The sequence below is a fragment of the Adiantum capillus-veneris genome, chromosome 2 (assembly GCF_014529385.1).
Source record: "Adiantum capillus-veneris isolate H3 chromosome 2, ASM1452938v2, whole genome shotgun sequence".
In the NCBI taxonomy this organism is placed as follows: domain Eukaryota; kingdom Viridiplantae; phylum Streptophyta; class Polypodiopsida; order Polypodiales; family Pteridaceae; genus Adiantum; species Adiantum capillus-veneris.
In genome coordinates, this window is record NC_140932.1 from 127,456,728 (window position 1) to 127,471,515 (window position 14,788).

The 14,788-nt window shown below is 43.2% G+C and overlaps 1 protein-coding gene across 1 annotated transcript in view; it reads right to left on the reverse strand.

The window, feature by feature from the left end:
* Nucleotides 1-7,783: 7,783 nt before the first annotated feature.
* The window catches only part of LOC147463586 (uncharacterized), a 34,839-nt gene continuing 27,834 nt past the window's right edge, over nt 7,784-14,788 (reverse strand). The window contains exon 3 of the mRNA XM_086529303.1: nt 7,784-8,119. Coding sequence (XP_086385429.1) covers nt 8,076-8,119 — 44 coding nt within the window. The 3' untranslated portion in view covers nt 7,784-8,075. The remainder of the gene's footprint in view (nt 8,120-14,788) is intronic.

Genomic DNA, 14,788 nt, shown 5'->3' on the forward strand with positions numbered 1-14,788 from the left:
ACTGATGCTTTTTATTTTAAAAGCTTTTGGGGCTCTGCTTTTGGGCATCCCTTGTAATCTTTAAATTAGTGGTGAGGGCCTCACTTCTCATAGCATCTGGACGCAGAGTCTGAGAGTGAAACCCTAACTGCTCTCTTGTACTTTGATGATTGATTAATACAAAAAGAAATACCGAAAGGGGCGCCAGTCTTTGGGGCCAATATCTCTAGGCACGGAACTCCGCCGGGCCAGTGCAAATCTATTGTGATCTGTGAATTGTTTTGAAGTGGTTATTTGGTGCTGTCACGGTTGATTCTTGACTTGGAGTGTCCAAGTCTGTTACATCAGCTCTCAGTATCCCTGAAGCTCAAAGAGACATTAGTGACTTTAGTATCAAAATCAAGGCATCTGTTGACAAAGGAGCGGAGTAACTCCCCTCTTCTGCATCCATTGCACCAGATCTTTGGCCAAGCTGAATTTCTGGGTTCCGTTTGGAGTAGACTATGCTAAACCAAAACATCGAGGTAAAGTTTCACAATCCGAGGAGTATCTGCTAGGTCCTCCTCCTCCATCCACTTCGCATCAAATGCAGGAATTTCTTGAACTTAACCAAGAACCACCTTCGGACTTTACCTTGCTTCATATCCTTATGTGCTAAAATCTGTTCAGGAACAAGGATCTCCTCGTTTTCTTCCACTTCGGGTTGCTCATCAGCCTCCTCCTCATCAGGCACATCACCCTTAAAAGGTTTTAAGAGACTCACATGGAATGCATTGTGAATCCTCCAAGTACCTGGCAGATGCAATCGGAAGGAGACATCATTGATCTTTTTCGTTATCTGGAAAGGTCCGTAGTATCGCATACTAAGCTTTGGAAAAAGCCTCTCCTTTCCCTTTTTCTTTTGTAGGCGTGCCTTCTCAAAACGTAAGAGCTCCCAATCATCCTCCTTCAATTTCAAGTCGTGATGATGGCGATCCACTGCCTTTTTCTGTCGTTCTTGAGACTCCTGCAAAGTCTCGCGAACCTTGGCAAAAGCCGTATCCAAATCTCGCGAATATTCATCCGCTTCAAATATCTAATCTTTCGTGCTCAGGAAGGATGGAACCTTCACAGCACTTTCAACAATCTCAACTGGCATCTTCCCCGTTGAAGAGTGTATCGTGTTATTGTAGGCAAATTCCACCAAAGGTAAGTTCTTTTCCCATTGAGTCTTCTGATCCGAGATACTAGACTTCAATAAATATAAAACCACTGAATTGGCAATCTCAAATTGCCCGTCAGTCTGCAAGTGGAACGATGACGAGAACTGCAGTCGCGTGCCAATGTTCTCCCAAGTTGCCTTCCAAAACAAACTCATAAATTTGGGGTCTCTGTCGGAGACAGTCGTCTCAGACGTGCCATGTAATCGGAAAATCATCGTGATCATTCTGTGTTCTCGGGAGATCAAAAATGAAATCCATTGCAATACTTTCCCAGGGGTGGGTGGGTACTGGTAAAGGCTGTAACAATCCCTATGCCTTATGCCTGTCGAACTTGACCTTTTGGCATATTGTGCACAAACTCTTCCACATCCTTTTTGAGTCTCGGCCAAAAGAAGTATCTCTCTACCCCTTTCATGGTGGTAGCAATGCCGCGGTGACCTGTAAAAAGGTGGACAGTGGCATTCAGTCATAACCTTTTCCCTCAACGGCTGCGTAACGCACAACATGGTTTTTCTCATCAAATAGCCTTCCCAAAGGGAGTATCCTGCTGCTGTCTCCCCATCCTGTATCCGTGTGAAAATATCTGCAAAATTTGTATCTGTGGCATACTAGTCGACCATATCCTTGAAGCTCCTATGATGTATCGCGGAAAAAGCCAGAACCAACGGCTTTCGAGACAAAGCATCTGCCACCACATTCTTTTGTCCCTGCACATGGACAATCTGGAAGTGAAATTCTGACAAGATGTTCGCCCACCACATCTGCTTTTTCGAAAGCTGCTTCTGTGACAAGAAGTAGCGCAAACTCTGATGGTCTGTAAAGACAGTAAAATCCGCTTTGAGTAGGTAATGCTGCCACTGAGTAAGAGCATGTATAACTGCCAAAAGCTCTTTCTCATATATCTGTGTTGTCATCTCCATCCTAGAGAACAATCAGCTCTCGTAAGCAATGACATGGCCTTCTTGCATCAAGATCGCACCTAGACTACGACCACAAGCATCACAATATACTTCAAATGACTTCTGCAAGTCCGACAAAGTCAAAACTGGTCCCGTAGTCAATTTCTCTTTCAATGTCCGAAAGACAGTCACCTCTGTGGATCCCCACGAGAAAGGGGACTCCTTTCTGTGTCAAGATATGCAAAGGGGAAGCAACCTCTGCAAAATTTCGTATGGACCGCCTGTAGTATGAGCACAGTCCCAAGAAGCTTCTAACTTCATGGACATTCTTCAAATCGGGCCAATCACATATAGTCTCTATCTTGGCTGAATCCACTTGCACTCCTGCTGTTGCTGAGACAAAGTGTCCCAAAAAGTGTATCTCTGAAGCAGATGATCTCTGTGTTCTGCCTCATTCTTGGAGAAACAATGATATCATCAAAGAAAGTACCAACAAATAGCCTGTACTCTCAAAAAATCCCATCCATCATCCGGTTTAAATGTCGCAGAAGCATTGGTTAAACCAAAAGGCATCACCAAAAAAACTCAAATAACCCAAAAGTCATCCGAAAGGCTGTCTTGTAGACGTCCCCCACGGCGCGATTCAGATGATGATATCCACTCTTCAAGTCAATCCTGCTAAAGCACGAGGATCCCTGTAACCTGTCGAGTATATCATCGATCCTAGGAATCGAAAATCTGTTCTTGATGGTGATTTTGTTGAGAGCGCTATAATCGATGCTCATTCTCCAAGATTCGTCTTTCTTCAAATCCAACAACAGTGGAGAGCAATACGGTGAAGTACTATGCTGGACAAGACCCTTTTCCAAGAGGTCTTTCACTAGGTTCATAATCTTTTCATTCTGTACTTGGCTCACATGGTGCAGTGACCGGTTCGGTGGCATGCTTCTAGGTATGTGGTCAATGGTATGATCTTCAGGACGAGCAGGGGGTAACTCTCCTGGTAGGCCCTCTGATAATCAATCGGCGTGAGAGTGGAGAAAATCTTGGCGTTCTTTTGATCATGTCTAAACATATTCAACATTTATCCATCGTTCAGTTCTCTCCCAAAAGAATGAGTAAATAAATTGAAGTTCATTAATGGATAGACTTAGGCAATCCAAAGATAAAATCCATGGATATGCTCTCCCATGGTGAATCAAGGATTGGTAAAGGTTGAAGCAATCCAAGTTGCTTCCCTCTATCAAACTTTGTCTTTTGGCATACCACACATTTAAAAACACTCTTGTATGTTTGCTTTCATGGCAGGCCAATATCTATCTCTTTTAGGGTAGACTGAATCCCTCTATGCCCGCATAAGGAGGACCATGAGATTGATTCATTACTTTCTCACGTAATTAGTAACGCATAGTCTTTTGCCATAGAGAAGATAACCATCTTGTAAGGTAAATGGTTCCTCTTTCTTCCCTAGTGTAAGGACTGGAATCACATCTGTAAAATTGGGATCAATAGCATACTCTCACAAAGTGATGAAGTGGTTGCGGACAGCAAAAACCCTAAAATTCCTGCAAACCCTAAAATCTACCAAAAACCCTAATTTTTAGCAAATCCTAATTTTTGGAAACCCTAACCCTAATTTTCAGCAAACCCTAATTTTTGGAAACCCTAACCCTAATTTTCTGGCTGAAACCCTAAAGCGTTCAACGCCACGTGGCCAGGGCGTACGGATTTTCAAAAATCGCGACGGGTTTTGCGTGCTGAAAATCTTAGCTTTTTGGTGACGCAAGTTGAGAGAGATAGAGAGAGAGAATATCTGCTTTATTTTATTAAAGCCCAAGAGAGCTTGAGAGAGAGAGGGATTTTGCTTTTGATTTGAAAGCTTGTAGGGATCTGCTTTTGGGCATCCCTTGTAACTTTGCATTCACTTCTCAGAGCATCTAGACGCAGAGTCTGAGAGTGAACCCCGAGCCACTCTCTTGTACTTTGAACTGATTAATACAAAAAGAAATATCGAAAGGGCGCCAGTCTTTGGGGCCAATATCTCTAGGTACAAAACTCCGCCGGGCCAGTGCAAATCTATTGTGATCTGTGAATTGTTTGAAGTGGTTATTTGGTGCTGTCGTGATTGATTCTTGACTTGGAGTGTCCAAGTCTATTACAGTGGTATCAGAGCAGGGCCGATTTCTCTTCTATGGGAAATCCGATCCCCAAGTGTTTTTCCACGGCACCTATGGCTTTACGCAAGGATCAGTCGACTCCCTTTGCATCTGGAGATGCGGGCAGGGATCACAATGAAGATTTTGACAGAGAGTATGTCCTGCCTCGGCCTACTCAGGTGGATCAAAGAGAGATAAAGCGTCGTCAATTGATCGGCGATGCAACAAAGATGATGCTCAGTTTTGCGAAGGATCCAAAATTGGCAAAATATATGAGCGAGACTTCTTTTCAGGAAGTGCATGCACAGTGGCAGAAAACCACTACACCACCACTGAAACCCGCTCTCAGGAAACCTTGTGATCACAAGCAGTATTCAGAGAAGGAATTACAAGAGGTGGTTGATGCACGGATTGCCCAGCTTTTTGACGCGCAAAAGAAAGCCAAAAAGCACGGAAAACAGCAGAAGAAAAGCACTGACTTCCCGAGATATTGGGTCATCAATCGACTTTTGATAAGGCAAATAAACAGAAGAAGCATGTTCGAATTGAAGGAGTATCCAGTTCTTCTTCTTCTTCCTTTTCTTCTGACAGTTCTTCTAGCTCTTCTGATTCGAGCAAAGAAGACAGAAAAGGTAAAAAGCAAAGCAAGAAACAAAGCTTCGGAAAGGGCAAGAAAAAGGCAAAGAAGGCTAAATCTCGCCCAGAGCCTGACAGTTCTCCTGAGGACTCGTCTACAGACAGCTCCGATTCTGATGATGGAAACTTCTATGCAAACAAGAAGAATTTTTACGAAGCCAACCAGTATGACTTTCTAGATGATAAAAGCAAGAAAGTCCGAGAGTTTAAGGAAGGTGGCCACTCGATCAAGTTTGATACCTTTCTAGGATACTCAGATGCTTCGAAGGCTTTGTCTTTTATACAGCAGTTTGACATCGCTTTCGCGGGAGGACGCTATTCAGAGCACTCCAAGATGCAGAGAGCTACCTCTTACCTTAAGGGGAATGCTCGTACTTGGTGGTCCACGATTCTTTTAAACAAGACTGTGCCAGTTAAATGGCTGAAATTCAAGAAGCTTTTTATTTCTTCTTGGTTGACGCAAGAATATGAACGAGATATACGAGCTGCTTGGAACCATCTTCGGATGACCAAGAAAGATACAATCAATGCTTACTGTGAAAGATTCTAGAGCTCTTTTCTACCCGCCTCTTCATTCAAGAAGATCTCGTTCAGAGAACAGATTGAGCGGTTTACCTTGGGTCTACCTACAGAGATCCGAGATCATTGCTTGGAGCAGAAGTCAGCCTCTATTCAGGAGTTGATGAGTCATGCAAAGCGGGTATTTTCCATTCACTCTGGCAGTCTGACCTACCCCACAGATGAGGCCATGACACAACGATCTGAACAGACTTCTGGGTATGAAAGTAGAAAGAAAAAGAGCAACCCAGAGAAAAAGGATGCACGACCCAAGCTTACTCCTGAGGAGAGAGCTCGCTTTATCAGAAAGGGGAAGTTCTTTGGATGCGGGAAACATGGACATATCTACGTGAAGTGCCCTAAAAAGGCACAGAAAGAACATAATGATGCCTGAGAGTTCGAGAGTATCTGAGGAACATGGCAGAAAAGGCAGATAGAAAAGCAGAACTGGTACCACATGGCGTGGGACCTGCACCTACGCTTATGAACAGAGCCTTGGTGGGCGTTGATGTTGAGCTAAATGACAACGAGAAGGAAAACACCTATTTAGGTGTTCAGTCCGAGAAGAATATTTGGTGGCTGGTAGCTTTTCATCTCTCACATGAGATACATGAGTCTCTCAAATGGTATTTTAATCACACCCCAATTGTTGACGTCATTCGGAAACAACAAGAAGGACAATGATTACAGGTTTCAGGTCTGGGTACGTTCCAAGTAGAGTGGCATTTGGCAGGAGACTTGAAAACTCTCAATTGTATGTTAGGATGCAAGCAAGGTGCAATGACCCTCTTTCCATGTAGTTATTGCTACCACAATAAAGTATGATTAGGAACTGAAGGCAAGGGTAAGGGTAAGGGTGGAAAAGCTACAGTCAACTCTGTGAAAGGTAAGGGTAAGGGCGGGTGACAAAGCTGCAGTCAATTCTGCGAAAGGTGTGACCACTACACAAACAGTGGGTAAAACACTCCAACAATGGTTTCAAGATATCCTCAGTTGTAACCAGAGTGTACCCCCTAATCGAGACATGGACGATCCAAATTGGGATCCTATTCTATCGATTCCTCTGATAAATGTGCATGTGTGCACTCTTCATGCCCGTCTACAAATTCTTGACTAGTTGCTGATGCTCCATATTAATTATGCTTGAAATATGGAGCCTGCAGAAAGAAGGGAAGAGTGTATCAGAGAACTTGAATCTATTCTATCAAGCGTTTTCCTGCATGGTGGTGTAGTAGAGCTATCAAAGGATAGGAAGGCATCTGGAAGTACACAGGATCATCCTAATAAAATATGTATGGGTGGTAGTAAAGCTAGGCTTATGCTTTCAGACTATTCTAACTCCCAAAGTCCCAATGAGTTTCAATTGTGGAAAAAGGTGTGTGACATTACCATCTACAGAGGTAATGAAGCAGCCCTAGGAATTAAGCGTGCTCGTGTGTGGCAGTCTGTAGATGATATTTTTCATTTGCTTTAAAAGGCAAATCTAACTTCTGCTGAGATATCCACTTTAAAGTTTGTAATCAATAGTTTCACAGCGCACATGGTGGATGCCTGGGGGGAGACACACATAACACATTACATGATGGGTTGAACACTTTGGATTTGCAGTAAAAAAACATCAGTGTTTGAACTACAGGTTTATATTTTTGCAGCATATTCTTTTTTCTCATAGCTCATTTTTTCTCGACACATTCGGCTTATTAGGCATTTGGAGTAGCCAAGGAATAGAGCGCTCACAATATCAAGCAAAAGCAGTATATTTTAAAAATACAATGCATGGAGATGGGAGGAAAAAGAGCCCTGCACGAAATGTTCAATTGGTTCTACAGAGTTTTAGCGAAAAGAGAAAGGGAGAAGACTAGAGTGCAAAGAAGCTTGAAATGCAGAATAGAGAAAATGGTTAGCGTGAGGCGATCGCAATCATATCATGCTTCTAGTGCAAAAGATCGATTTTGACGGTGGTTGGCGGTAAGGTGACGAAATGGCAGACATTGGGTGGAAAACCAATAAATTCCTGACACTAACCATTCGCTATTAAGAATACATTGTAATGCCACGTGATTTGTTGACGCCCTAATCAGTTGTTTCATGTAACAAAGTTTGATAATTGTGGAGTTATTTGGAATGGTATTATTGAGTTTTGAAGTTTTTTAAAAAAATTAGTACTTTATAAGTCAAAACTCACAACTTGAAGTTCATTTCTTGTTTGCACATTCTAGAAGATCCACTTGAGCGCAAACACACACGCACTCACATCTTGCACCACATGAACGATTCACACGAGCAGACTGGCACTACGCACAACAATACCACCACAACCACTCACACCACAGGAAATCCGCAACCGGAACCCCATTTAGAATCTACGGCTTCAAATCCACATCCCCAACCACAAGTGGATAACCCAGTGCCCCAGCCCGCTCTAAACACCCAAGAGCCTCCCCAACCATAAAATCCAGATGATCTAAGCAACATGCGATACATATATGAAGGTCTCGGCGATATAACACATGCCACTCATACACCTCTTCCACATCCTCCACCAATTTCACCTCTTCACAGAGCAACACAAGAAACTAGAGAAACAGAAGAGGAATATCGAGGTCCGCTTGAAAATCGACTGCAATCGCCTCCTGCCACAACCACTAGTGCTCAGGCCATCCCACATACTTCGCCGCAAAAGTTTTCACTGCAAATCAAAGAAAGAGTAATCAAGGTAATACCAGGCGACCCGATATTTAAAGCAAAAGAGGCTAAGAGGAGAAAAAGACAAAGGGACAGGGAAAAGAAAGAGGCAGCTGAGAACGAAGCCCTTAAAGTACAAGCAAAGCAGAGAAGACAGAGAGAGAAAGAGGAAAGGCAGAGAGTTGAGGCCGAGAGAGATCATTTGGCCAACTTACAAGCACGAGCAGAGGCAAAGAAGAAGGCGACACAAGATAGAGCTCAAGCCACCCAACAAGCAAAGGCTGAGAGCTCAAAGCCTACAAAATCCCCTTAGAGAGCCAAGCAATGTGCAAAAAGAAAAAAGGACAAGGTGACACCAGAAGAGCAGCAAACCCAAGAGGAGAGGAGGAAAAAATACAAAGATGATCCTCCTCAATGGACTAGGCAGATGGTTCCTCCACCACCACCAACAACACAAAACATGCGGAGATGGAGGCCAGACACAGTGGCTCTCAGGAAATATCAAAAGAGCATTGAGCCAATCATACCTAAAGCGGCGTTCTTTCGGGTGGTGAGAGAGATGATTGATAAATATAGTGACTCCGTTACAAGAATAAACGTGCAGCTTTACTGGCCTTACAAGATGCCTCCGAAGACATTTTGGTGCAGCTTTTTAAAGATGGCGTCTCCTGTATGGCGCATGCAAAGTGTGTAACATTAAAAAATACGGATTTAGCCTTAAGAAATGAAGGGTGCCTTCATAAGATGTAGTTTATCCCATGTAGTCTCTCTTCATGAGATTTGTAATATTTTTCTAAAATATCAAATGGCAAATTTCTACCATTCCATGCAATTGTTCAATTTTAATGTGTACATTGTTTTTATAAGTATTTGAATTGTTGGATATGTTAAATTTAAGTTCACCACCATGGCTCCATTTTCACCCACCGAGGCACACACGTGCACAGAACCTCGAACATGCAGCCACCGGGCGGTCGGGGGGAGCGTTTGGGAGATAATTTTATGAAACACGACGACGGGGGAGACGTACGGGGTCAAGAAGGACATGTGATGCATCGACGGCGTCGGGCGGGATCGGACGGGGCAAAAAAATCCCCTGAATTGCTCCCTACACGCCGTGGTGCACAGGGGCTTTTTTTGCCCCATCCGACCTCGCCGCCCAGCACCGTCGATGCGTCACATGCCCTTGTTGACCCCATACACAACTGACACAATTGCTCCCTGCACGCCGTGGCACACAGGGGCTTTTTTCTCCCCGCCTGGCGCCGCCGATGCGTCACATGCCCTTCTTGACCCTGTACGCCCCCCATCGCCCCGTTTCACAAAATTATCTCTGAGATGCTCCCCCGGCTGCCCAGTGGCTGCATGTTCAAGGTTCTGTGCACATGTGTGCCTTGGCGGGCAAAAATGGAAATTATTGAACAATATGAATAAAAAAGCAAGTACTTAATGGTGACAAAAATCATTGACAAAAACATTTATTCTTTATTGATGTGGATATTACATCATGGTCGATTGGTTTTTCTACAAAATACATCTTTGGGTATTGGGCGAATGGCTGACTTGACACCAAGGGATTTTACAATTTCCTCTGGGTTTGTCAACCCTTGACCCAGGCTCAAGGCACAATGGGAGAGGACCAAGCCTGGGTGTTTGCCTGTAAAGGCATACAATGCTGCCTCTCAGTCCACCAATATACATTTGTGAGCGTTTAAGGTGAGAGAATCTTTAGTGAGTATGCCACTTAATGCTTTACACTTTACCAGCTCTACAGAACCATTCTTGGAGAACTCTGTGTGAGAAACTCTAAAAATCGATGGCCCCAGATGGCTCAGGTAGTGCCAAAGAGAGCTATCTCTACCCGTGGAGATGTTGCACGAACCTCTAGTACGCATTGCAAACTTATCAACATGATAAGCCGTCTGCAAAGCATTTTAATTGATATTAACACTTGTAGAGCATCCCTCTCTTTAAGATTTTTCTTTGTAAGATCAATGCTAGATCGATCATCTCTACCAATCGCAATCAGTGGTTTGTGTGGATGAAATGAGCTCTCTGGTACACTTTCATAGAAAGAGGTACACGATTTTATTTCCACTCGTGTACTTGCTACTGTTTGCACGAACTATTGTTCGTATTCACTGGGGAGGAAAGAGAGGCTTGCTGGGAGATCTTGGTCTTCGAAATCAATTTTAAAATTGACTCTCTCTTCCTTTTCACTAGGATCCTTCATGTCCGCATAGGCAGCAAACACTGCAAGCGACTCATCTTCTCTGAGTTCTAACGTTTTGGCAATGTCGTCAAGGAATTTCATTTACCTCCCTCTCTTTTGGGTTACTAAATAGACTATTGTCAAATTCAAAATATGGAAATGGATGTTTTAAAAATCTCAGCATAGGCCGTTTTGCCCTCTCTTTTAGGCTTGGTCAAACTTGGCTTAAGCTTTAAGCATTCCCTTAAACTGCCAAATAAAGAGGTCCTCCTATACCCCATTCACTTCCTAATGTCCTTAGTGGAGTATGCCTACAATATTATTGTACATACCTCCACGGGAAAAGCACCTTTCGAGGTAATTCAGGGAAGATCCAAAAGTCCCCTGCTACTTAAAGTACATGGGAAGATCTTTGCTGCTGCAGATGAGTGTAGCCGAGACCTACAAGAACCTTTCCAAAAGATTAAGGATGCTATCTCTATCTCATAGCAAAGGCAAAAGACTGCTACTACTCATAAGCACAGAAGAGCCTAAGCCTTTAAAGAAAATGATTGGGTCCTGCTTAAATTTTCCAAGGCTCGATTAAGGCACACAATGGGCAAGAATCCTACGGGACACCAAAAGTGCTATGCTAAATTAGCAAAAAGGTACTATGGTCCCTTCCAAATTCTTAGACTAATCAATAAGATGGATTATCAGCTTAAGTTGCCCAGTCATTGGCTCATACACAATACTTTCCATGTGAGCCTACTAAGCCTTACAAAGGAGAGCCACCTCAAAAACCAACTATTGAAGATCCACCGGAGATCGAGGACCAAGAAGAGGTGTTGCAACCCGAGTCCATTATTGCGAGGCGGTAAGATCATCCGACGGTATCTTATTAAGTTTAAGAACTATCCTTTTGAAGATGCTAGATGGATGCAAGGCATACAATTAAACAATAACCTAAACCTTGTCAATCCTTACAATGCTTCCCTAAAGTAAGAAAATGTAAAAATGTTTAAAATGAACAAAGTTTTTGTCTTATAAGACTCTTTTTTTTTTTAATGGTGAACAAATGTTAAGAACTATGCATGCTTAGGATCAAGTTTGCGAAGACGACGTCTTCCAACCACCAAGTAGAGCTTGTCACTCTACTATGGAAGATTGATAGGACAAATGCGCAGACATGCTTGAGGCAGCTTAATTAGGCTCTCAAGCACCAAATGGATTAGTCATCCATTCTGGAATGATGTCGTAGGGTAAAATAGGGATCCTCTACCCGCTAGAAAAAGGACTAATGAGTAGGCTTTATCTTCTCTACCTCATAGTCAAGGACGACTATGATTTCAAGAGAGAGGTAATGTCATAATAACTAATATCTAACTCTCCTAAATGATTTTCTCATGTTAAACTAATCATTTACTACGGAGAAGTACCAGGGGAGAAAAGCTAGAATATTGGTTAGGCTGGCAGACCGGTCACAGTAGGGATCCAAAGGAGGAAAAATAGGGATCCAAAGGTGGGGCATCTTCAAAAGAGCAATGTGCATCAATGGGCTTCAAAGAACCTCCCTAAGGTTCAACCCATTAAGACTTCCAAAATGCTAAGGTTCCAAAATTCAAAGGTTATGTCCAATGGTCAAGCTTAGGGTAAATTGGATGCTTGTGGGAAGACTCAAAACTCTTCCCACATCACTATGCTTGAGGGGGCAAGCCCTTTTAGTAGAGGATGAGAGAGAAACACACACACACTCTTGCAAGCTCCCTTTACACAAAGGGCATAGTGGACACATGTCAGCTTCCTAGCCCAGTTGTCCCCAAGGTGCATTCAAATCCTATTGGATGGCCATAGAGGTGGACCAATGAGAATTAGACTAGAATAAATTTAGTTTAATTCATTTAAAAACACTTGATAAAATAACCAATATAAATTAAGACCTCTAGAAGACTATTGGACAGTCTCCCAAGGGGTCCAATGAGCATTCAAAAACCCAATGGCTTGCCTGATTCCTATTGACCAGAAGACTAAGGGGTCCAATGAGAGTTTAATTGCATTATTTAAATACCTAAATCTCTCACAAAAGGGAAAAGAGGGACACATGTCACAAGGCTACCACTTATGCTTCTTAATTATCATTGGCTAAGCTTTGCAGGGTCCAATAGGATGCCAGCATGTGCAATTAGCAAGAGGGGTCGACCAAGAGAGAGAGAGAGAGAGAGAGAGAGAGAGAGAGAGAGAGAGAGGACTGAATTTTGCAAGGCATTATCACTTACACACTCACACAAACTCATGAAAGAAGACTATCTCTCCTTCTCAAGCTTTAATGGAAAGCTCATCATCTACTCCAAGCTTGTGAGAAGGGAGGCCTACACCAACAACTCTCGGCTTTATGAATGCAAATCCAACCAAGATCCAAGATCCAAGCTCCAATGCATGCTCATCTCCTCTACCATGCTAATTACTAAGCTATGATAAGCTATTATGAGTGATTATGTAAGGAGACATACCTCTTTCTCGTAATAATACTCCTTCTTCCTCTCAATCTACTCTGATACCCCGCTAGCTCAAGGCACACAATAGAGAGTGTGTTACTTAGTGTGCAATGGAAAGGTAGATAACCCTAGAGTGATGGGCGTATATACAATGCACGGGGAAAAAAACCTCCTAAAGAGGGAAAAAATGCCCCGGCGGTCCTAGTGTGTTCACACACATCACTACCACATGTATATGGTAACAAATCCCCCCTGGAGTGATGCGGTGAACGAGAGCTGGCACATGAGTAAAGGGAAGTGCCATGCCCTGAGGACATGATCAGTCCACAAAGGGGAGTAAGCCCAAAGCTTTGCGGAAAGCTTCAAGCTTCTCACGAGACAATGCCTTTGTGAAAAGATCTGCAAGGTTGTCCTCTGTTGGCACATAAGCCAAGCTGATCTCTCTTGCTGAGAGCCTCTCCCTAACATAGTGGTAATGCACCTCAATGTGCTTTGTGCGAGCATGAAAAATTGGGTTCCTCGCAACTGCCAATGCGCTCTGACTGTCAGTGTAGATAGTGTTGGCAGCGTCCTGTCCAACACCCAAATCATCCATAAGGCGTCTGAGCCATACACACTCAACCGTAGCTGTGAAGACTGCCATGTACTCAGCCTCACAACTCGAAGTGGCCACAATAGGTTGCTTCTTGCTCAACCATGATATACATGAACTGCCAAGGATGAAACAAAAACCACTTGTGGACACTCGCGTGTCAAAACAACCAGCCCAATCTAAGTCCGAAAAAGCATGTAAGTCTGGCGGCAATGATCCCCCCTTGGGATAAAACAAGCCAAGATGTAAAGTGCCACTAAGGTAGCGGAAAATCCTCTTGACATCATGCCAATGCTTAGACCCTGGGCTATGCATAAATCTACTGACCTGTGAGACTGCAAACTGAATATCCCGCCTCGTGTTGCATACATAAATGAGGCCGCCAAAAACAGTTTGGTAAAGAGTGACATCAGCAGGATCGCCAGCATCATGTAGACTCAACTTCAAACCTGTTTCCATGGGAGTGGCAATAGGTTTGCAATCCTCAAGTCCAAACTTACGTAGCAATGTCTCTATGTAACTTTTCTGACACAAGGCAATACCACCATCACGCTGCTTAAACTATATACCCAAGTAATGATGCAACATCCCCAAATCTTTCATCTTGAAAGTAGCATTCAAATCAGCCTTAAATTCAGCAATATGTCTCTCATTTGGTCCAGTGATCAGCAAATCATCAACATAAAGAACCACAATGAGATGTACATCACCCTCACGCTTTACATACAATGTGCTTTCTGTTGGACTGTTACGAAAGCCTTGTTTAACCAAATGAGTGTCAACTTTCTCATACCAAGCACGAGGAGATTGCCTCAACCCATACAAAGCCTTCTTACATCTGCATACTTTGTCCTCTTGTCCTTTTATGACAAAACCACGAGGCTGTGTTACATAAAGTTCCTCAAATATGTCACCATTCACGAAAGCAGTAACAATATCTGATTGATGTACATCCCAACCAAAATGAGCTGCCAATGCACATAGAAAACGTACAGTAGTCATACGACAAGTGGGAGCAAAAGTCTCTTCATAATCTATGCCTTTTTGTTGTGCATAACCTTTTGCAACAAGTCAAGCCTTATGGCGATCGATCTCACCATCCGGCTTGCGTTTCAACTTGTAAACCCACTTTGTACCAATGGCCTTTTTGCCAGGAGGCAAATCACATAAAGTCCATGTGTCATTTTCTATAAGTGCATCATATTCTGATTGCATGGCAGCCATCCAATTTTTTTGAGTTCTGTGCTTCATCAAAAGACAGAGGCTCCTCAACATCATGTAAGCTAGAAACAGCCAAAGCATAACAATCTGATGCATAAGATGCATGGCGAGAGCCTGAACGAGTACCACTAGACAAAGGTGCATCCAATTTACTGTCACGCAAAGTGTGCACCA